Source organism: Coloeus monedula (assembly GCF_965178545.1).
Source record: "Coloeus monedula genome assembly, chromosome: 6".
Classification (NCBI taxonomy): domain Eukaryota; kingdom Metazoa; phylum Chordata; class Aves; order Passeriformes; family Corvidae; genus Coloeus; species Coloeus monedula.
Genome location: NC_138786.1, coordinates 8461390 through 8484651, shown reverse-complemented (window position 1 = coordinate 8484651; position 23262 = coordinate 8461390). Strand labels below are relative to the sequence as shown.

The 23262-nt window shown below is 42.9% G+C and overlaps 1 protein-coding gene across 1 annotated transcript in view; it reads right to left on the bottom strand.

Annotated features, from left to right (window-relative positions):
- The window catches only part of KIAA1549L (KIAA1549 like), a gene marked incomplete at its 5' end in the record, with an annotated part of 123285 nt that overhangs the window by 64874 nt on the left and 35149 nt on the right, over positions 1-23262 (bottom strand). The window contains one exon of the mRNA XM_082283924.1: positions 1162-1509. Within this exon, the coding sequence (XP_082140050.1) occupies positions 1162-1509 (348 nt within the window). The remainder of the gene's footprint in view (positions 1-1161; positions 1510-23262) is intronic.

Below are 23262 nucleotides of genomic sequence, written 5' to 3'. Positions count from 1 at the left end.
TTTGGGAGAGCAAGGCAGAAGCAGCTGGAGTCTCATGCTGTTTGCCTGGTAAGTTCCATCAGTCAGGTCTTCTGCAAAATTCCGATTCAGAGGCACCAGCGAGCTCTGCAAGGCAGCAGTGGCAGGGATTTGCAGCCTATCCTGGCTGGCTGCTGCCACTCTGGGACTGTCTGTGCGTGCTGCCCCAGTAAACACCTCGTTTGTCTCAGTTAGCAAGGGAGACCTTGGCTTGTTGGAGAGGAGTGTGTTGCATTTCTAAAGAGAAAAATCTGTTTTGCGTCTAAATTCTCGTACCGGCAGCACTGCACTGCGAGCGTGTTTTGCATCTGGAATAAGTGGTATTGGCACTGAAACGGAGGACGTGCTCTGTGCTGAGCTGGAGACCTCAGCCGGGCTCTTGGAGGCTGATAACAAGCAAGGTGCAGGCTTAGAGCTTGTACTGCAATTAGTGCTGTGGAAGACTGAGGATGACTCATTGGCAGTATTAGATGTGGAGTACCCACAGCATGGAAGACTGATGTAGGAACCTCTGCTTTATCCTGAAAAACTGATGATGACAGAAGAGTGATATCCCTAGTTCTGCCAGTCAGTGCTGCCCTAAACGGCTCCAGTAGAAGAGACATTATACATACTCTCATTAGGGAACCACGACAAATTTTGGAAGTTACTGTCAGTGGAGACTGATGCATTTTTAACCCAGGAATATCGAGTACACAGATGAAAAAGAGGTCCTTTCAGAAGGAAACCCTTTTCCCACTAATTCTGTGAAATGCACTGTTGTCGATCCCATGAAAAACATGGCCCCCATAAACAAGCTGGGACTCCTTCTGTGATTCACCACACTGGAATGCACCATGCTTAGAGGACTATTCCTGCTTTCACTAACCTGTCAGCTAGCTGAATCTGTGCTGGAGAAACCTTCAGGATCTGCAGACAAAGGCACTTGGATGGGCAGTACAGCTGGTTTAGAAAAGTTAATGGCATGAGATGACTGAATTACCAATGAGGAGAATGATGGTGATGGAACAGCAGCAAGCATGTCTGATCCTGATGTGCTTTCTTTGGAAATGGAGGGTGTTTCTAATGGCACTGGCTGGGATGGCACACGAGCCGTACTCGAATGTGTCACTGGTGGGGTAGTGGACAATGTGGCAAACATACCAAGCTGAGGCAAACCTGTTAGAGCAGCTGTGTCATCTGCATCTTGGGAAGACGACCTCAGAGGTGACTCAGCCGAAACCTCAGCGGGTTCCTGGGGTGCACTGTTCCCACTGCCTTGATAAAGGGAGGGTGACAGGTGCATTTGATCCAAAGTCCTGGTACGTGCGCCTGTCAGCGTTGTTTTTATCATCTGAAGCAAGTCTGCATTCTCCAAAGTCTGTCCCAGAGAAATATCAGCTACTGAGGGAGTCTTAGTTTCTGTGGAAGGCTGTGTTGGTGATAGTATAGATCTCCAGTTAGGAAAAGATCCTGTAGAAGGAGCATCGTTGATATGCTGTTGCTTGATACCTGTAAAATAATAAGTAAAATTAGTATATTCTTCCCCAAAAGGAAGAGGAGTTGTTGTCTTGTTGCTACAAATCACAACACAAAATGCATTATGTTTACTAAAATAAGTGAATTTTTTGTTGATGTTTTCAAAGTGCATAAAAATTCAGAGATTTACAAAAAAAACCTAAAACATGAAACCCAGTGAAAGGTTCAACACAACAGTTTTTAAACCCCTCAACTCATTTCATCTGACAGAAGAATAAGGAAAGCTGCCTAGGCCATACTATTCCAAAATCCTACTTTTACCAGGGATGTCTCAACATACTAAAAGATACATTCCTAAGCTTGGGACAATTCTTGAGTCACCCTGTGTCAAAACATTATGAGAGAAGATGGGTTTAGAAGCAGTGTGGAAAGGGTATAGGTTTTGACAAGCAAGCTTCACTGACTTGGCATGCAGTCTGACATGGGAATAGAGTCAGCACTGGCTGCGTTCCTGTAGGATGCATCTGGAGGTGCTCATCCTGCCAGTTCTAATAACGCGTGCAATTATAGGCACAAAAGGAAGAAAATAAAGCAGGGATGAACAAGAGGAGAGGGGGGCAAGATCCAAAACAAATTAGTACATTAAACTCTTTTTTTGACGTGTGCAGATGCACAACACATCATTTCAAACACCAGTTTCCTCTGCATTCAACACCATAATGTTCCTAGGCTTTGTTTTCCGGAAATGATTACAGTTATTCTAAAATCACAGCATTGGAACTCTCACATTTGTACTAATTTGAAGATTAAGATTCACTCAAGAGTAAAATTTAAGGTGGTGGGGTTTTTTTGCCTTCCCCATGTCAAGACAATAGATCAAAACTCAGCCCCGGCACTTGGTACCATGCCAAGCTCTGTCCCCTTACATAGCTAAGCAGAGGAAAAACATGGAGCTAAATCCTGCCCTCCAGCTGCAGCACATCGGGATCAGACACAGAGGGTGCCAACCTTCTCCATAACCCTGTGAATAACTCAGCATAACGGTGTGGACGAGCAAGCAGAGCAGATCTTGAGGCACATAAACGGGCTGGACATTGGCTCCAGCCACCCACGAACCCAAGGGTCAGCGGAGCCAACAGCACCAAATGGGATCAGCCCACATGGACAGGAGCCAGCAGCAGGAGACCTTACAGCACAAGGGAGGAAAATGGGTCACACTGCACCTATGTAAAGCTAAGTTTCTTTCTTTCTACAATTTTCTTTGCTCCTAAGTTTCTACACCACCCGTCATCCATATGAACAGGCCAAAGGAGATGATTAGACCAGCTCCTTTTGGGTGCAGTCAGTGGGAATGTGCTGGAATTATGTTCAGCATTTTCTCTCTCTTAAAAAAAAAAAAAAATACACACACACACACACAAAAAAAACCACAAGCCAAAAAACAAAATGAAAAACAAGAAAACCAAAAAAGAAAACACAAACCAATGAGAGTTCCTCCATTTTATCCCTGTATTTAAGACCTTTATTAAGCCATGGTGAAAAATGGCCATTATTATCTTCTTCACTGAAGTGCAAGAATAGATATAGTCTCCAGAAGCAATTTGGTTTAAGGAAGCAGCTCCAGGATGGGCAACAGAACAGAGCTCTGCTCTCCAAGCAACCAAAGAAGTCCCCAGACCTTTCACCTGACACAGGCTAGCTTGCACACTAGTGATCTGGAGAAAAGCAAAGGGAGGCAGACACAGGGCTACCTACAGCAATAAGAGACAAGCAGGTGAAGGGGGAGCCCAACCCACTTTTATGGAGCTGCTCCAGAAGGTCAGCAGGCTGAACAGGAGGCTGTGGAGTCCACCAGGGAACTTGACCCACCAGGAGAGGTTTGCAGCACAGAAGAGACGCTTTTGTATTTGGGGCATGGCTGCAGATGTGTCGTCGGAGAATTGGAGACTGATGTGGCCTGGTTTCTGATATTCTACCTGCTCCACCCTATGCTGGAAGGCACATTGTGCTCTAGACTGTGTTTTGGTGGCTTTTCCCTCCTTGTGAGTCTGGCAGCTTTTTAACAGAAGGTAGGAAAGAAGACAACATGAATTTTGCTCCACTAGAATGGATCCAAACATGTGCTTGAAATTAAGAACGAGCTGATGTGCTTTGTAAAATCAAGACTTAGGCAACCTGAAGCTTAAATATCTCTGCTGGTGAAGTCATCATTACCCAACCTGTTAAACCTCTAACTGTCTTGTTTCACCTCAGAACTGAAAAGCGACTGCAAAGCCTTCGTGTGGGATTTCTTCCAGCATTTAGTCCTAGAACTAGTCTTGCACAAGTCCTAAAGGGGAATTAAGCAAGCCAATGTTTTCTTGTTTTCTAAAACAGCAAAACCTGTCATCATCAAGCCTCTCACAGACCGCACCATTCTCCATACATTTCTTCACACGTTGGTTTAATGAGAATGATTATGAGCAGAGAGGCAACATAAACCTGGAAAAAGCATTGATGTTACTGCATATTGACAAGAAGGGAAGAAAAGTTCAAATATTCCAAAGAAGATAAAACACTGAATAAAAATATCCTCTAACCACTGCTTAATTCCAGTCCTTCAGGTCTTGTTCCTTCCAGTCTTGTTCCTTCCATTCCTACCAACTGCAAATTTCTCTGTTTATGCCCATTGATGAAGGAAAGCTCCCGAGTTATTGAAGCTTTAAGAAAATTATACAATATTCTGCAACCTACGTATGATGTTGGCATTCCACTGCAGCAGGTTTTCTTTTATTCTATGCCTATGGAAAGATACTGACTATCAGTATCTGTTGCAAACTGCCATAAATTCAACATCCTGTTAGTAGTACCCAGCCAGACACAATACATGGAGTTTAAACTGAAGGACATACTCTTTGCTTGGGAATTGTTAGGATGGTATCAGCCACTACAGCTCCCTATGAAAAACCATGCAAACCAAGACTGTATCATGCAAAAAAGGGCCGGCAGGAAAACATTACACTTCTACATCTATCAACAGCTGAACACACTTGATGAAGGAGGAGACAACCAATTCAAATCAACAGGAAAGCCACAATGAGAACTCCCCACAGCATGTATTGTGCACTGAGTCACTGCTTGCACGCACCAGGAGCTGCTCCTCCTGCCTCTAGATTACCTGTTATTTTTTCATGCTTCAGCCTATTGACAAACCACCACCTCCAACAATCCTAAAATCCATTTAGCAGTAACCTCATTACAACAGCCATCACTGAGGAGGGACCTTTCCACTAGCAATAATGAGAAACATTTCCAATATGCCACAGCAGGAAGTTAAAAATTATTCCAGTTTGGAGAGAACCACAGGTTTTTACACATCTGAGCACTTTTGTGCACACCCAAAGGAGTGATAAGGGCCCTCACTCCTCTTCTTTAATAAAGGGAGGGTCCCCATGAGGAAGGTGTAGGCTACCATGAAGGCACCCCTCACCTTCTCTTCTCCAAGTGACCTCAGTCACTTCTTCCACATCCTGCCCTCAAGGTCTTTCATCACCTTCATCACTCTACCCTAGACACACTCTAATAATATCCTTCTGCCACTTCTGAGCCAATACAAAATATCAACTCAAAGGCATCTTCAACAATAGAAGATTTTTGCTGTCTTGACTTCAGTTGCATTATTTACAAATCACCTGGATTAATAACATTTAAAAGTGAAGCTGATAAAGAGGACATTCAGAAATTTTATTGCATGACTGACAAAGACACCTTCCCCATTATAAGTCAAGTATGTATCTTTTCATAATCTTCAGCATCTCGAAGACAGAATTTCAATTTTCCAATCAAGTTGTTTTAATTGTTCATTTCTGAGATGAAAAACTATGACCAAAAAAATCCCCAGTTGCTATTAAGTACTGTAAAGGCTAAATTTTAAGAATACAATAATACCTATATAAGAGTAGTTGTAGCCATATAAAGCACAGCAGAAATCCAAACATTATATTACATAAGCAATCTGAATTTTATACAGGTCTAAACCAATCAGTCCTAAGGGAGAGTAACTTCAAAGATCCCATACAAAAAAGTCAGATTGTGAGAAATACAATTACTTGCAAACATACACTTCAGCAAAGCCTTTGGTAACATCTCCCAAGCGTTCTCCCGGAAAAGCTGGCAGCCCATGGCTTGGACATGTGCACTCTTTGCTGGTTAAGATGGCTGGATGGCTGGGCCCAGAGAGTGGTGGGGATGGTGCCACATCCAGCTGGGGACAGTCATTAGAGACCAGTGTGAAGGCCAAGGCTGTTTAATATCTTTATTGATGATCTGGATGAGGGGATCCAGGGTATCCTCAAGAAGTTCACAGGCAGCACTAAGTTGGGCTGGAGTGTTGAACTGCTGGAGGGTAGGAGGCCACTGCAGAGGGATCTGAACAGGCTGGAGGGATGAGATAAGGCCAACAGGATGAGGTTCAAAAAGGTGGAGTGCTGGATCCGGCCCTTGGGTCACAACAACCCCATGCAGCGCTACAGGCTGGGGGAGGAGTGGCTGGAAAGTGGCCCAGGAAAAAGGACCTGGGGGTGCTGGTCAACAGCAACTGAATATGAGCCAACAGTGAGCCCAGGTGGGCAAGAAGGCCAAGGGCACCTGGCCTGGATCAGGAATAGTGTGGCCAGCAGGAGCAGGGCAGTGACTGTCCCCCTGCACTCAGCACTGGTGAGGCCACACCTCGAGTGCTGTGTCCAGGTCTGGGCCCCTCAGTTCAGGAAGGACATTGAGGGGCTGGAGCGTGTCCAGAGAAGGGCAATGGAGCTGGGAAAAAGTCTAAAGGGCAGAGTCACCATCCCTGAAAGTGTTCAAGAAGTGACTCGATGTGGCACTTAGTGCTGTGGTTTAGTTGGTATGGTGATGTTTGGCCAGAGGTTGGACTCGATGACCTTAGAGGTCTTTTCTAACCTTAATGATTCTGGAATTCTAGTAAAACAACAACCTGCTTTACAAGTATTGCTGAGAGACCTTTTAGCACTTTACCCCACTCTGTCCAGTACTAGACAGGGCTATCCTAGGGCTGCATCTTCTCTTTAAAGCAATGCCACTAACATAGCAAAAAACGCTTTTTCCTTCTCAAAAGTATGATGCTTCCCACTTACTATTGTTATGCCACTAGAGACTGAGTGACCAAAGGTCAGATATGACTGGTAGGGGACATGGTAAGAAAACTAACAGAAAAAGAATCTCTGTTACACCAGTGAGAAAATGTACATCCTAATCACAGGGTTATGCAATTTACTTCCATTGAAGAGCATTAAGCCTACACTCTATGATGATAGCACCACTTCAGAGTTTTCCTAATACTATCATTTATTTTTCATTATTCATTATGAGTTTACAGTTGGAGAATTGGCACAAAAATACAGATTTCGTGAGTCAAAGGATGTGAAACACTACAAATGAAAATACAAATACTCAGCAAAGCATTTATAAAAATAGCTATGTAGCATATCAAAATTTTGCTCACTCACAGAATGGGAAAAATTATGCCTTCATCATATGTTATCCCAATCATACACTGATGAGATCGTTACATCACCACCTATGTACCCCACACATCTCACTTTTGGCATCATTTCACAGGCATCTGCAGCTTAATTCCACACCTTTTACAAAACAACTAACCTGTGTTTTCTAGCCCTGACAAAAGCCAGCCGATAGACACCTGCCCTAAACGCTGGTTCACACACCCTGAGCCATGCCTGGTTTTCTGGTCAGCGTGCTTTGTGTTCACCCTCAGAGGAACCTGCCTGGAGGGATCACCAGCCTCAGCAACGCACTGGAAGGGAGAACACAGGTGGTTTTGGCAGCTGCCAAACCCACAGCTACTACAACAGGGATGGATGGTGGAAAGCCAGAGAAAACTGCAAAAGAGTGAAGGTAAAGAAAGCAGAAAACTAAATCCTCTTCTTCACAGATATCTCATTAATATCCATTTTTTCAGGCAGATTCTATGAAAAATTAAGTGGTTCAACAGACAGCTTCTCACATTTGTTTCAGCTGTAACTTTTGCAGACTAGATCTTGACCTTTCAAACCCGAAATTCTGTCCTGACAGATTTAAACTCAGATTATTTTACCAGCACCTGAGGTTGTTTACATCCTAGCCTCTGTTTACCTGTAAGTGTCTACAAGAGCCAGTTATAAAAAACACCATTACCATCCAAAAAAAAGCTCTTTTATCAGTCATCTTCAAGAAAACTATTACTATTTTTGACAACCAGGAAAAATATCTTGTCCTGATACCATCAGAATTCTGTTGAAATTAAACAGTTTTACAGTGAGGGAAAATCTGTATGAGATACCGCTCTGCATAAGGTTTCCTTCTCAACAAACAAGAGTTTGGCCTTTATAATAAATAACAGAAAAACATTTGGACACAGTATTTGGTAATTTCAAATGCACTGCCATGGGTTTTCTCGCATGAAAATCAAAGCAGCAATCTCTTCTCTTTGGAATGCTGGTGAATTTTCCTTCTCCCTTTGGGTCCCAATGCTCCAGCAGCAGAGTTTCGCATCAGGGATAACCTTTGGGCTACCAATTAAAACACAGGGCTGCGGTGAAAATGCACTTCTGTCCCGCTTTTGGCATGGCCTGCCCTCCTTGCTTGCCCTGCCCAAAAGTCAGCTGGCCGGGATTCGGGAGAGCGGAGCCCAGGCTGCAGAGGCTTCGCGCTGTCACCCCTGCTGCTCCGGGAAGCGACAGGCTGGTGTGACTTGTACCCAGTGCCAGCCTTGCCTGGGGCTCCAAAGTGTCTCCTCCGCCACCCAAGCGGCGCTGCTGGGAGGCTTTAATCGGGTCCAGCAGCGGCGAGGGAGGTGAGGAGCAGTGCAAGAGACAATGGATCAGCCGGGGCGAGAAAAGCGCGCTCCGGTGGCGGGGGAAACAATCTGCCAGCGGCGATTCCAGCTGCATCATCTGCATGCTGTATTCAGGGAGCAGATGCTCGGCTGGATCATTAGGAAATGCAGGGAAGAGGAGGATCCATCACCACGCCGTGCCGCGGGATAATTGCACATAATCACACAGCAACCAGAACCTGCTCCGGGGGCTCTTGCCCTTGAGCCTGCTGAACGCCCCCGTTACCATTTCTGCTTGAGTCCATCTGGCTATTCACAGAATTCAAGTGAATAAATGACATCTGTATTTATTTATTTGTTATTATTTTAATTAATTTTTAGTGCTTTTTCAGCAACACTCTTAGGATCAATACCTGTGCCTGCTTTAGCACACTGCTTATCTGTTTATTTGTAAGCAGACATTTACACAAACCTTTGCAAAGGAATTGTGTTTATTCAGGAAAGTTTCTGTAGACACTGCTAGCATCAGCATAAATGATTTAATGAACAATGTAGCAAAAAATTTCAAGGTCATCTGGGAACATACAACAGCAAAGCTGCCAGTTCTCCTGCTTTTACCTTGAGTTTTACAATATTTAAGAAGCTTTTTTATGGGACAAACAAAAGAAACATCCCCCCAAAAAAATCTTAAGTAAAACAGACTGTATTACCACTTGGATTTTCATTCTTTACATGAAAATTCTGAATTCTTGAGGTTGTGGGGGGGAAAACTATTTTTAAATGACATGGTTTTTAAGCGTATCACATTTTTACAGGACTGGTTAAATTTATTTATTTTAAATTTGCAGAGCTAGGACAGACTGTAAGGGTGGCACCAAATTCTCAAAAAGCATGAGAAGAGTTTGGGTTGCAAACTCTGGTCTTCCTAGACTCTGGAGTTAGGCAGCAAAGTAGAGGGGAAAATGTAGCAGTTTTGCTATTGTCAGTAACTAAGCAGTCAATAATAGTAATAGTAGTACAGCTTTATTATTATATATGCAACAAAATATGTATTTTCTTAACTAGAAGCTACTCCTTTAATAAAGCTAAAACTCCCCAGCAAAATCAAACACAAGAGGAGACTGCAGAGAGCTCCTGCTAAAAGCCATTTACATTATTCTGCAAAGAAAAAAACCTATTGTTTGCAAAACTTTCCTAAAGAAGCAATAGTGCTTTCAAAAGGTTGAACTGTGGGCCAAATTACATAATGCAATATATTCTGACAAGCTTGTCGAGCAATTGTGAATGTTCCCTTGAGCCAAAAAGCTTTCTGCTCACCAACCCAAGCACATCTTCAAGGGAACATTTGAGGCCACAGCCCATGAGCAGAGAAGACCCTCTGGACCATGTGGTGGGAAGGCAGCTCAGAATCCACTCCCCTCCAGAGGGGAGACCCAAACTGGGGCTGCAGCAGAAGGCTAAAGCAGGACACCCAAACAAGGATGTTCCTCACGTGCCTGGGGCACCACAGCTCAGCAGAGAGGAGGTAACCAACAGGTTGGCAGCACCAGCATCTCCAGCCACTGCTGCTGGTAATTGAGCTCAAATGTTACCACCCTAATACTTACTAATTTCAACTTATGTCAAAGCTTTGGAGTTTCGTTTTCTGGAGGTAACACACACACACACACACACACACACGCGCAGAAAGCTGGGAGAGGACAAGCTCTCTCTGCTTTTCAGTGACTTTTTCAGGCCAAGACACAAAGGGCAGATGGGGAGGCTGTGCCCTGGGCACCCCTGTGCTTGCCCTGGAGGACATGGAGGCAGATCCTATTTGGGGTCTGTTCCAGCAAGATAACCAGGAGGGAAGTTAATCCTCCCTAAGGAGAGATATGATCTCAGAGGTGCCAAGTGCAGAGGATCAATACAAGGACCAAGGTTTCCACAATGTCTGTTGCTGCTTTCAAGCTCTTTCCACTGCCTGTGATGAAGGATAAAGAGGTGAAGACCAGGAAGGAAAGGTAGGTCACACACGGAAGTATCCTGCTTTCTCTGCCTGCACAGTGTTCAATATTGCCCCACTCACAATGCTTCCAAAGTACAAAAGGGTCTGCTCTTAAAAAAATTAAAATTATATTGATTTTTAGATTAGAAAGCTTTCAGGTCACACTGAAGAGAGGGTGTGAAAAGAGAAAATAACATAACTTTTTTTTTTTTTAAATGCAGCAAAATAATCAAATCCAAATTCTACTCTCTCTTCAAGATTTGCCTCAAATAACCAGTATATCCATGCTGGTAAACAATGCAATTTCTGAACCCAAAAAAGTGAAGTCTATTACATGGCTGGTCCCAGAATGCAAAAACGTTAAAATACTGAGTATATGAATGAGCCAATAGAAAAATATTGAGTTGCAATTTTGGGACATTCTTCTTTGGAGGGGAATCCTCCTTATGTCCATGAATGACACTACAAACACAAAGTGTTGCTGAGAAAGAGTCCACATAAAATGCATGGTTTTTCTGAGATTCGAAAAACTATATTCTGGAGCAGGATTGACAGCACTGAAGGTAAGGAACAGCACAGAAAGCTTCTTTACAAGGCTTTGGGATTTTTCTCTCTCCCCACTTAAAAAGGACAGAAACTAGGGAAAAAGCCTTATATAAAACACCTTGTTCTTTCTTACATATTGACTCTTCAGAAATTATCAATTTCTGAAAGCATTATCAATTAAAGGCAATCCTTTTTTTAAAAAAACCTGATATTTTCTTTTTTACTTCAATATTGCCCTTTGATTCCTGCCTTTTATAAATGTAGCAAAGGCCCAGACTCCAAGAGGGGAAAATCACTTTCCTTTGGAGGAAACATTCAGCTTCCAGGAAGCCATCAGAGAACATCCTGAGATCAAGTCAAGATGACAGGCAGCAATTAAATTCTCCTGAACAGCAAACCAACCTGCAACTTTGCTATGACCTGCTGTGGCTATCCAACATGAAGTGCAATATCCATTACATATTAATGAACTATGTGTATCAACTAGGTAATTAATTCTTAAGTTCTTTGTCTGTTCTTCAGTAAATGAAGACTTGGCTCAGGCTAGAAAGTATCATGAAACTATTTAAAAGTTATTTCCATTTTCTGTGACTTTCCCTGTGTACAGCCCACTAGTCTTTATTTTCAGGGTCTTGTCTTTGCTGCACAGAAGTGTCAATAGCTCGAGTTTATAACAATATGTTGTCTCATTTCCCTTTCTCACCTCTTGGAAACCAATGCAAATATTTATCTGTACTGTCCATAACAAAAAATCAGCCACACTCATGGACAGAAGACAAGAGGCTAAACGCAGCAAGGGGGAGCCCAGTCACTGGTGGCAAAAAGGTTAAAAAACTGCCCAGTCAAATCTCACTTTTCAGTCCATAATTAAAATCCAGAAGAAACGTCATACAGATGCAAATATATGAGAATTGCTTCTAAACCTGAAAAATCAATAGTAATACTGGCAAACTGTAGGGTTCCCAAAAATGCTGGAGAATTACCTTAGCTCCCAGCCCAGCTCCAGGTTTCCCTTGGAGCAACAGACACTCAAACCACCACCAGGACAAGGTGCTTGCAACTGCTCCTCACCTATTCCCCTGCAAAAGTGATGGATCTGTCTGAATCATCCAGGAATTTAATCTCCAGGTATCAAAGCAGCAAACCCAAAGCTCAGGAAGACCCAAACATAGGGATAAAGCAGGTAGATGCACCCAAAGGCTGTAGCTCTGTGTTTGCATTGACTGCCTAAACACAAAAAATGTCACTACTAATCAGTGATGTGGTGTGAAAAAGTTGATTGTTTTCCCTAAGATAAAGGCATTAGCATTTTCTGTCAAATCATGAGACAGCATCTTCCCTGTGAAATGACAGGAGTCCTAAAAAAATCATTTCAAAAAGCAGGATCACTGCTACAGGGCCAATAATATTTTAGTAATAGCTGAAGTCACTTTTAATTGTAAATGGTTAACGATTACCAAGTGAGCAGCTGGTTTCTCGAAAAGAAGACACTGCCTGGAAGAAAGGGCATTATTAGAAAGAAAAGATGATGGTGACAGCACTGCTCAAGTCAGTGGATCTCCTAATTTAAATCTTCAAGGTACAGGAGAAAGATCTGGATTTTACTTACTATCTTGAATTGATAGTAAGTAAAAGATTTCCTCTGAAAAGTTTAAAACAAGCCAAATAAGATGAATTTTTTTTCCACTACAGTAGTATGATTTCCTTGGCTGCCTTCTGCTGTGTTTGCTCATGGAACTCACATGCTCCATCACATTGCACCTAACAGAATGGCAAACATGGCTCTGGTAGGACAGAAACTGAAAATCTTCCCCCTTGGATCCCCAGCTGAACCCCATTTTTCTAACCTCTAATTTAACTCAGAACTAAATCTCCCAAAAAGCCCATCTCTGTGACCCACATTGGGTACTGCCATGACATTTCTTGTCACTTGATTGCTGCTCTTTTTGCTAAAGTTTCATAAGATTCTGTTCTCCAAAAATTTCTGGAAGCTATTTCTAAAAACAGCCTCAAACAAAGACAGACTCTAATTTCTTTCCAACCACACAGTTAATCTTTAGGGACATGCATAGTCACTTCTAACAAAAAGAGAAAGACGATGCCATACTCAGACAGGCTTTTCCTTTGTACACACACTGTGGAAACATTTTGCATTCATGTCAGTATAACTGAATATCTGGATTTGAAAGTCCTCAGCCTAACCAGGATTTTAGGAGCTTTACTGCTACACTGTCAAACACATGGACTAGATAGTATTTAAGAAGGTTTTCCATTAATCTTCTCTATGCTAGTATTGTTATTTAAATGAGATAATTCAAATGAGTTAGGGATAACCAGGGGAAACTAATGAATACAGGATCTTTCTTAAAAATAAAATAAAGATATATGAAGAGAAAAAGCATGAAGGAAGAAGGTGCTAAAACTTTCAGGTCATGCAGTCATTTATTACTCTTTTTACTCAGTTAAGAGTTTCTCTGGTGTCAAAGTATCAGCATTAAGATCCAAGTACCTGATGCTACAAAAAAGAAACCCTGACCATCCAAGGCTTTGCTCCAGGTAAGATCAGAAGCAGAAGGTGAAAGCTTCTTCCCATAACCTTCCTGACAGGTGACATATTGCACAAACCAGGGCAGCACATCAGCATATTTCTTAAGTCAGATTTATGCCACTTCAGGTACTCTTTCAACACATGCTCTTCCTCACTGTCAAGATTTACTGGCCTGGATGTCAGGAAAACATCTCAGGAACCATGAGTGCAAACACAGAGGTGACACAGCACACTCATGAGAAGTAATTTTCATTCCAAGGTTGCTGCCTTCCTTTCATCAGTCAGGAGACTGGTACAGTAGGCTGGTGACTTCATGGGTGAATGGTGAACTAAAGCTGTGAGCACAGTAAAGAGTTACAGTGTGGATGCTGAACGTGGAAAGATCAGAGGATGCTCGTGACAATTTCACAAGCAGGAAAAAAGTCTCTAAATTTTTTTTCAAATATTTCTTTGCCTCGGGTGCATCTACGTCATGATTTTTAAAATTCTCTCAATGGAGGGTGCTTCTTTGCCACCTTTTCCTCCAGGGTCTTTCCTTCCCTGCAAGCCCCAAGAGGAACACCAAGCTGAGCTGTGGGACCTGCCCTGCTCCCCAGCAGCTCCCATACCACACCCATTGCAGCTCTCTCTGCTTTCCCATCCTCCTGCAACGCTCCAAGGGTCCCAGGCAGGAGGGTGGATCACCTGCAGAGTGTGGAGAGTTTATAGAGAATTCCCCGGGGCAAAGTCTGTTTGCACAGTGCCCACGGGGCTGCCTTGAAAGAGCAAAGAAAAGCAGCTGAGGGGTGGGGGGAAAAAAACGCTGAAAAATCAAGACAGCTTCTGGTTTCACAATTATCCATGACCAATGCCAGATCAGAGCTAGGCAGCAGAAGGAAAGCCCAAACTGCACCTCTGCACCTATGTAGCACGGTGAACACCCTGCTGGTGACTGAACCTCCACCTGCTGGAGACTTCTCTGGCCCCTAAGGAGAGGGACACAAAAGACCCCCTACCCAAATGTCTGGGCTCAAAGACAGGTGCTATTCTGAGTTACCTTAAGCTGAAGCCAAATGCTTTATTAGCAGGAAAGGGCAGAAATGAGATTGTAAATTCTGGTCATAGTCTGGAGATTTATCTTGTTGGCTTTCCCATTAATTCCTTTTTCATGGTTTTACCAAAAGCCATCTGAATCTTAAGTCTAACAATTAATTTCATTCTTCACTGGATACTCTTTTTTCATTAACAGGTGATGCTCAAAAGAGTATGAGGAATGTTCCCAGAATTCCAATTAAAAAACTAAATAACAACAATTTTCTGCAAAGATTTCTCATCTCAGATATTGTAATTTCAAAATGATAATTACGTCTCAGTCACATCACCTTCCTGCAAACCACAAGGCACCATATTTCTCAACCAAAAGCTTCTTTTATTGCATCAGTTATTTAAAACTCTGCCTAGAAATATTAAAATGCTGACAATAACAAAAATAAATTTTGACAACAGAAGGCAGTATATTACACAACTTAATAGCATCAATCACAGGACCTCAGTTTGCAGTTATCACCATGAGGCTGCACAGTTATGAAATAAGATGGTTCATTGGCAGTGCAAAATTTAGCTAGAAGCTAAAAAATTAATACCACACATTTATCCCCATCATAAAGAAACAATGCTAGAGCACAGCAGTGGATTAGAAAGGGAGCCTACTCTACAGGGTGAGCCAGGATGGGATTAAACTCTGCCTCCCTGTGTGCGACTTGTTGTGTTCTACCATGAAAGAACTATTCTCTTATCCTCTCAGTAAGGCCTTGCACAGCAGCATTTGCACAAGCATCAGTTCCATTTGCTTAGGAGAACTCTTTAAACGGAAATACAGCCTGCTTTCTTCTCAGTCAACTTTTTTTTTTTTTTAGTTATTTACATAAATACATTCCAACCTGCTGCAAACACAGTAAATCTAATCCCCACTGCCCTGAATGTACTGTTACCACTTGAGTTTTAGTAAAGCTCATCTTAACACTGGTCACTTAATACCATCTCATGCCAGGAAGGGACTGGAAGAGCTAAAATATCTTGGCTCCCATTTTTAAAATCCATCCTTTCTGAGAATAAAGACTCATCTGTTGACCTGGCAGCATTTTGATCCTGATTTTCACAGCTGCAAACAGCTGCAAGAGCAGCAGGGCAGGCATGGATCACACCTGCTGCTTCAGCACTCCACTGACGTCAGATCCAGTGAGCTCAGGAAAATTTGGGGTATTTTTTAAAACCCACAAAAATATGCCAGAAATCATAAATTCTTTCTGTTTCATTATTTTTACCTTTTTTTTCTTTTTTTTTATTCTTAGTTTTGGTCCCCATCTTTCCCAGGGACTCAAGGCTATTGAGAAAAGGAAAGCACAAATGAGACTTCTGAGAAATCACTCAGCAGCATGCCCAGTCAGAACAGCTGTAAAAGCAACAGAAATAGTACATGGATACTCCTACAGGCAAGTCTTACTTTCTGAATTCCAATGAGAAATACATTAATTTTCATTTAAATTCCTGTCTTTAGCTTTTTTCTTTCCTTTTTTGTAAGCTATTCTGTTAATCACCTTCATTCTCAGGTACATACGAAATATGTGAAGAATCAGTAATGAAGTGTACTATGTATTTGCAAGTAATCTAGTTAGAAAAAAATCCCCAATTTAAATTTGATAGTCAGTAGATCAAAATTGGGTAGATTACAGACAACAGGTTAAAACGGGAGACTGCACCTCTGCTAAGGCAAATTCAGGAAATCTAATTTACCAGGAACACCAGAATGGATGCAGTGCAATTACAGTAACTGTCGACATCAAAGTCTCTGAAATCTCTTGGCACTATCATATGAAAAAATAAATCTTCAGGAACTTTATTTAATTGTGGATGCACATTAGTCATGCTGTCACACTGCACTTGATATCACACAACGTGCCTCGAGGTATTGCATTCCAGTTATCCAAGAAATACCACAGCCAGCTAAGTGAAAACAACACCTGGGAGGCAAAAAAAAATCTTCCAGCGGTTCCCCTCAGTGTGGCAAAGGGCTCCAAGGTTAAAAACAAATCGATATATTTAGTCTTCTGTAAGAGTTCAGGCATTCTGCACTGATTCAGCCTCTGATCTGACCTGAGCCAAACCATGTTTGCTGAGGGATTTGGAGGAAGAGTCACCAGTGATTTAACTTCAAAATTAGTCTTTGCTGGCCCACTGTTTCTTCGGGAAAATGTGGTCTTTTTAAGCAGAGATAAATAAATCTTGGGGTAAGGTTTGCACCAACACTGAGAATAATGTTGCTCCTTACTTGCAAGATATAATGCCAAAAAAAAAGCACACCATTTATACAAGTATCCTTGAGATAATACCCTTGGAAAAACAGGCAGAGAAGGAATCTCTGTTCAGTGAGCAGTGACCTGCTGCTTGGCTACAAACTACCTCTCAATTCAACAACCAGGCTTCTCTGCAGACAAGCCATTTCTTTACAAAAAACTGGGGAAAAAAACACCCCACTGCATTTTTAGGCAGATAATTAATAATGTTTCTTTTGATGTTTTATTATAGATTGAATAATATAGATATAGTTGCTTAGGTAAACTGCAATGCAACCTCATCAACATCCAGGTGAGTGAAAGCACCATCAAGGAACCTCCTATCCAAATATCAAGTATCTTCTTTAACTCAGCACCCAAACATTGCCTTCCTGTGGCCAGATTTTCCCTTTTTACCTTCTCTGCTCTCTTTAGAAGGGTTTCAGATCCAGCTTTGCCTGCCAGGCATCCAAGGAAACCTGCCCTGAACCACAAACCTCACCTAGGCACAAGTTTGGAGCGGTGGTTTGGACCCCTTTACCAAACACGCTCTTGCTGCAAATCATTTCCCTGCTGGGGCAAATCCCATCTCCAAGTTCACCCACAATTACTGACTCATGGACACCTTCCCTTAGAAAGGATGTGTAGGTCTGTGCAGTATTTTCCATGAAGATATTTATTCTCTCCGTGGGAAGGAGGAGGTGATACAAAAACTTTACTGAATTCTGTGCCCAAACAGCCTTCCTTCCTTCCTTCCATATTCCCAAGGCATGTAGGGACCAAGCTGGGAAACAGGGGGACAGTGTTGTGTGACATGTCAAAGGGAAACTGCCCAAAGCCTGCCCCGTCAGCAGTTTTATTTAGTTATTTATAGCAACATTTACAAACTTGGTGGACTAAATTCCAGACTCAGTCACCGAAACACAGCAACCTATTTTCCTGAGCTGTATACCCCATGAACATCTGCTTATTATGCAGTGACCAAAGAGTTTAATCCTTTTTTACAAAGATAGCTAAATTTGTGAATCCTGTCCCCAAATTAAGACCCCCAAATACATCCATTTCAGCTATTTGGCCTAAAAGTATATTTTTTGCTGAGCAGAGACACATTAATTTCTAAGAAAATGAAAATATGAAGAGAGGTAGCTAGAATTAACAATATTGCATTCCTGTGGGGCTTCTTCTCAAATCCCTCTACAATGAGTTCACTAAACAGTAATTTAAAATTCTATGCATTAAAGATTTATATGGTAGCTTGGTCTCCAGCTTCTGAAATACATAAACTCTTGAACACAATATGAAGGATCCTCAGAGATTTGTCACAGTTCTAGGAGCTCTGGAAGTTCTTTTTGGTTTTTTTTTTCTCCTCCTACCAGCTCCACAAAGTCCAGATGAAGAGCTGCAAATCCCACTTGTTAACAAGGGGGCTGAAACCCTCTGGCACTTCTGAGGGAGAGAGAAACCAAACTCCCATGAAAAACACCACAATTAGAGGTGAGAAATATTGAAATATTCCTGAGCCTGTGGAAACAACAGCCGGAAGGCACTGAGATGGCACAGGGAAGAGAGCACCCAGTGGTGTGAGCAGGGGATGGGGCACATCAGGCAACACACATCCATGAGCAACAGGAAGGGCAAACTGCCCAGGGCAGTGTCTGGCAGAATGAGAACAGCATTTAAAAAAGAGAAAAACACAAAACCGCCACCAAAAAAAAAATTAAAAATCATCTCCAAAGTTTTGAAGTTTTGCTACTTGTTTTAGATTACCCCAACTCACTCAAGTCAATCTTGATGTCTTGAAACCTGGCTCATTGATTTTGACAGTGTAGGAAGAGCAATTACGTGCACATACATATATATTTTTTTCTCAAAAAAGAGGCTCAGTTTGCAAGCTACTCATCAGCTGAAGTGCCTGAAAATAATTTCATAAACATCTAATAAGCACTTGGCATTTACAAGCTGCCAGGCACACAGCAATCAACATTTTCATGCAGAGCCTGGACACCTGCCCTCTGTGATCTGCCCTTTCAAAAATTAAAAGTAAATTAAAAATAAATTGTAGGAATAAAAATTTATCTATTGTGCTCTTCTTTTCGAGGTGGTTTTATGGGGTTTTTTACCCTTAAGAAAAAAAAAAAGAAAAAAAGATAAGTCCTGGGTACATTGCTCCTTTGAGTAGATAACTGAGTATTTTTAAGAAAGGTAAAATTTAACACTGAGTGCCAGTTTGTGGGAATAAATACACTTTATTTCCAAGCATATGCTGCTCTAAATGGTACTGAAATTAAAATAACAGCAGAAAAAAACCTAGAGAATTATTCCAACCCAGGTGAAGACAATGGGAAAGAATTTTTAATGGAACTATTTAAAATTAAGTAAAAGGCAGGCAAATTATCTAAGCTATTAAAGCATTTTGATTAAAAAAAAAAAAAACCTTAGGAAGTATTCCTGAAAATAGAGTATTTCAAATTTTCATTTTCAAATAAAACATTCCTTTTTAGACCTGCTTAGAGAATAAGTAATCCGAATGTAAATAAAATGAAGATTAAGTTAAATATTTAGTTGCACGCCAATCTGAAACACTTGTGAGAACGCTGATTGATTCAAAATGGAGATGTGGATGAAATTGATCTGAAACAGAATACTTTTTTTTTGTTTGACTGGAGTAAAACCAAAAAAACTCAGCTGAGGACAGGAGTGAGGGGATTCACCACTCCCCTGAGAGCCCGGCCCCTAAAGCACTCTCTATCCTCCAACGCCTTACAAAGTAGTTCTGCTTCTCCAGAAGATGTGTGAGGGAAGATAAGGGCTTGAGATTGGTGTTTTAAGTCAACCCACAGGAGAAAAAAAACCTTGTTCCATGTAAATTTAAGTTGCAGTGCCAGATGCCCAGCAGGGCAGTGAATTGGAAACAGTGATAAGCAGAAGCGCTGAGCATCACTAATGGGGCAGGATGTGCAGCTAACAGACCTTTAGGTTATCTCCCTGTTAAATGGGAAGGCTTTGAGCACTATTCTTCCAAGCACAGCCACAAGCCTCGGCCCAGCCCAAACCACTGCCTAGAGCTGCTCCTGCCACAGGGGTCACCATTAAATCCCAGACACCAAGGGAGGTGACAAACCTCCTGCTGTGGGACTGCCATGTGGCCAGGCTCCCACTAAAGCCTCTCTACCACAGCTGGACAGGGGAGAGAAACTGTAACAAAGGGTTGAGATACGGTCTGAGAGAGATCCCTCACAAAATATCATCACAGGCAAAACAAACTCAAATTAGAGGTAATGAAATCAGAGCGGGATAATGAGAGGTAAAATAAATCTTAAAAACACCTTCCCTTCACCTGTCCCTCCTTCCCAGATCTTCCTCCTCCCTGAGCAGTGCAGGGAGATGGGAATGGTCAGTTTATCACACATTGTTTCAGCCACTGCCCAGGGTGAGGGGTCCCTCCCACAGGAGACAGTTCTCCATGAACTTCTCCAGTGTGAGTCCATCCCATGGGCAATGGTTCTCCACAAATTGCTGCAATGTGGGTCACTCTTCCACGGGGTGCAGTCCTTCAAGAGCAGCCTGCTCCCATTAAGTCCCCCAGGGGATCACAAGTCCTACCAGGAAACCTGCTCCAGCATGGGCTCCTCTCTCCGTGGGTCTGCAGGTCCCTGCCAGGAGCCTGTTCCAGCACGGGCCTCCCACAGGTTCACAGCCTCTTCTCAGGCATCCCCCTGCTCAGGTGTGGGCTCCTCCAGGGGCTGCAGGTGGATCTCTGCGGCCCCGTGGCCCTCCCTGCACTCAGGGGTGCAGCTGGCTCCCCATGGGCTGCACCATGGGCTGCAGAGGAATCCCAGCTTCAGCACCTGGAGCACCTCCTGCCCCTCCTTCTGCCCTGACCTGGGTGTCTGTGGGGCTGTTCCTCTCACATGTTCTCACCCCCTTCTTCTCTGGCTGCAATTACATCTGCAAAATGGCTTTTTTTCCTTCTCCTTAGATCTGTTACCACAGAGGTGTTACCACCATTTCTAATCGGCCTGGCCTTGGCCAGCAGCACATCTGTCTCTGGAGCTGCCAGGAACAGGCTCTGCTGGACATGGAGGAAGCTCCTCACAGAACCCACCCCTGCAGCCCCCCCACTACCAAAACCAGGCCATGAAAACCCAATGCAGCTGTTTTGGGACCAGCCACTTCCAGCCCCTACACCTGCCAGCAGCAGTGGGGTCCCCACAGCCAAGCCCTCCCCAGCAGCCACTGCTGACCCCCCAGCCCCAGGGCAATGAAAGCACTGATGCAAAGTGCTCTCCCAGCCCTCCTTCTGAGAGGTCCTCACTGTCCTGGCCGTGCTCATTAACCACAACACAAACAAGCCCAACCTTTGAGCCTCTCACAGCAACAGCATCTGCCAAACAACCTTACTGCTATAAATGCAGATCACCTCACTGCTATAAATGGCGTTTGTAGGCAGCTTGTTGACACCTGGATACACTCACAGAAGGGCAAATACTTCTTTCTATATCTAAATTCTCTGACTGGGATGCTCATTCTAGATACACTTTATTAAAAAACCACAAACTATGAAAACAGGTGTGTTTGTACACCAGAAATAAAAGCAGATCATTCTTCAAAAAGGTTGAGAGAAAATAAATATTTTCTTTTGTAAAACATTTGCTGCATTTCCAGTGAGACCAAGAGCAACCTTTTCCACACACAGTGGGGCAAGATTTTACAAAGTGTTCACCCAGAACTAATGTCACAGTACCAATTCCCAGGGGCTGCTCATTAAAATATCATAGCACTAACAGAGAGGGCATAAAACACGCATTTTCCTAAATTCTTCAAATGCCAGCAGATGAAGAAATGCCTTGCAGGATCTCACTCAAGAGAAAAGGAGTTACAATGGGAACACAAACAGGACAGGCTTTATTTCATCCTGCTGACCCCATATGACCTTGCATCATCCTGGATCCTTAGCTTGAATTTGGAGCCTGTGCCAGGTCCTGAGCTGGCTGAAGTGGCCATGGCCAAGCTTGCTGCCCATTCAGCAGGGGAAGGGGAACCATTTCCCTGCCTACCTAGCCAAACAATAATTTGTTTTCTAACTTAATAAGATAATTATTTTACCCAGGACCACATGGGAAAAAAAATACCGTCTTCTTTACACGACAAGGAAAGAGCCCTGCACGCACATCCAGTCCTCTGGAATGTTCCCCTGAAAGACCCAGAGGAGCCCAAACACACCTTTACACACCACTGCATCCCTCCAGGAGTTGGCTCTGTTAATTCTGCCAGGTTTAAGAGAGTTTATGCTTGTTTTCTGTGTGTGCTCTCATCTGTCTGTTCTCCAGTGCAGGTTTTGATTAACATTAAAACCAATACTGTGTCACGAGTGAAGTCACAGCTGGATAATTCACGTGGCTCTGGAGAGAAACGTTCTGGAGTTCTTTTCCCCCGTCCCCAGCGATGCAGCCCAGCCTCTCCACAGCATCTGCTTCACACTGCAATGGCCATTTTTCCCTGCTAGTTCATGCTGCCAAACAAATTTCTCCTCTAGGACAGACACTTTTCCAGCCCGAAATGCTACATATGTTCCTAAAGTACCAGCAGAAGCCCTTCAGCGAGCTGTCAGATTGGCCAAAACCTAAGGGTCCCACACCCTCAGCAGGTGTAAATCAGCCTGGAGCCTGGAGTGAAAAAAGCAAGGAAAATCAGGTCACACCAATAAACCCTCACCTTTATTTCAGATCTGGTCTACACAACCTGATGTCTTCAATCTAGCAGAAAATTCAGCCCTTACTATAAATAGGTTATTTCTTTGGGGGGCAGAAGGGGAGACTGTGGCCCAGGGAGGAGTTTCTTTCCCGACTGTGGCTGCGACATTCCCAGCCCAGCAGCCCTGAGCAGCGCTGCTGTAACCTTGGAAGAGCATCCACAGCACCTGCTGCTCCTGATTAACAGCCCTGCCCTCAACTCTTCCATGGCAAACATTTACAACAAGGCAGCTAATTATGGGAGTGCATAAGCTGGAGGTGAATCCTTCTCAGGGGGCAACTCACCTTTCTGCCTCCATGAAGCTCACTAATAGGTTTAGTAGGTTATTATTAAAAAGATTCTCTGTGTGAGGGATTTTCTTTATAATCCACGGTCCCAGGGCACAAAGAAAACACACTTTTCCAATTAGTTAATAACCATTATTTTATTTTTCAAACTGCGTAAGTAGCCACAGGATGATAAAAATCTGCATTAAATGACTCATTTATGCTCACACACCTGCCTCTGCAGAACATCCCACAGCAGAGTGCTACAGAACAAGCACACCAAAATGACATCAAAGAGAACTGTAAGAGTCAGGAGTCCAATTTTGCTCTAATCCAAAACAAAGAAAATTTACAGGTCAAACCTCTAGGTACTGAGAAGGTAAAGTACATTTATATTTATCACCTCCCATTCCTTGTTTGCTCACCAAAAGCTGGGTGTTGCTTGTATCAGTCAAAGAACAAAGTGATACAAATTACAATACTTTATTTTCTCCTAACTGGCAGTACAAAATTTTGTAACTTATTCAAAAGCATTTGTAATGCAC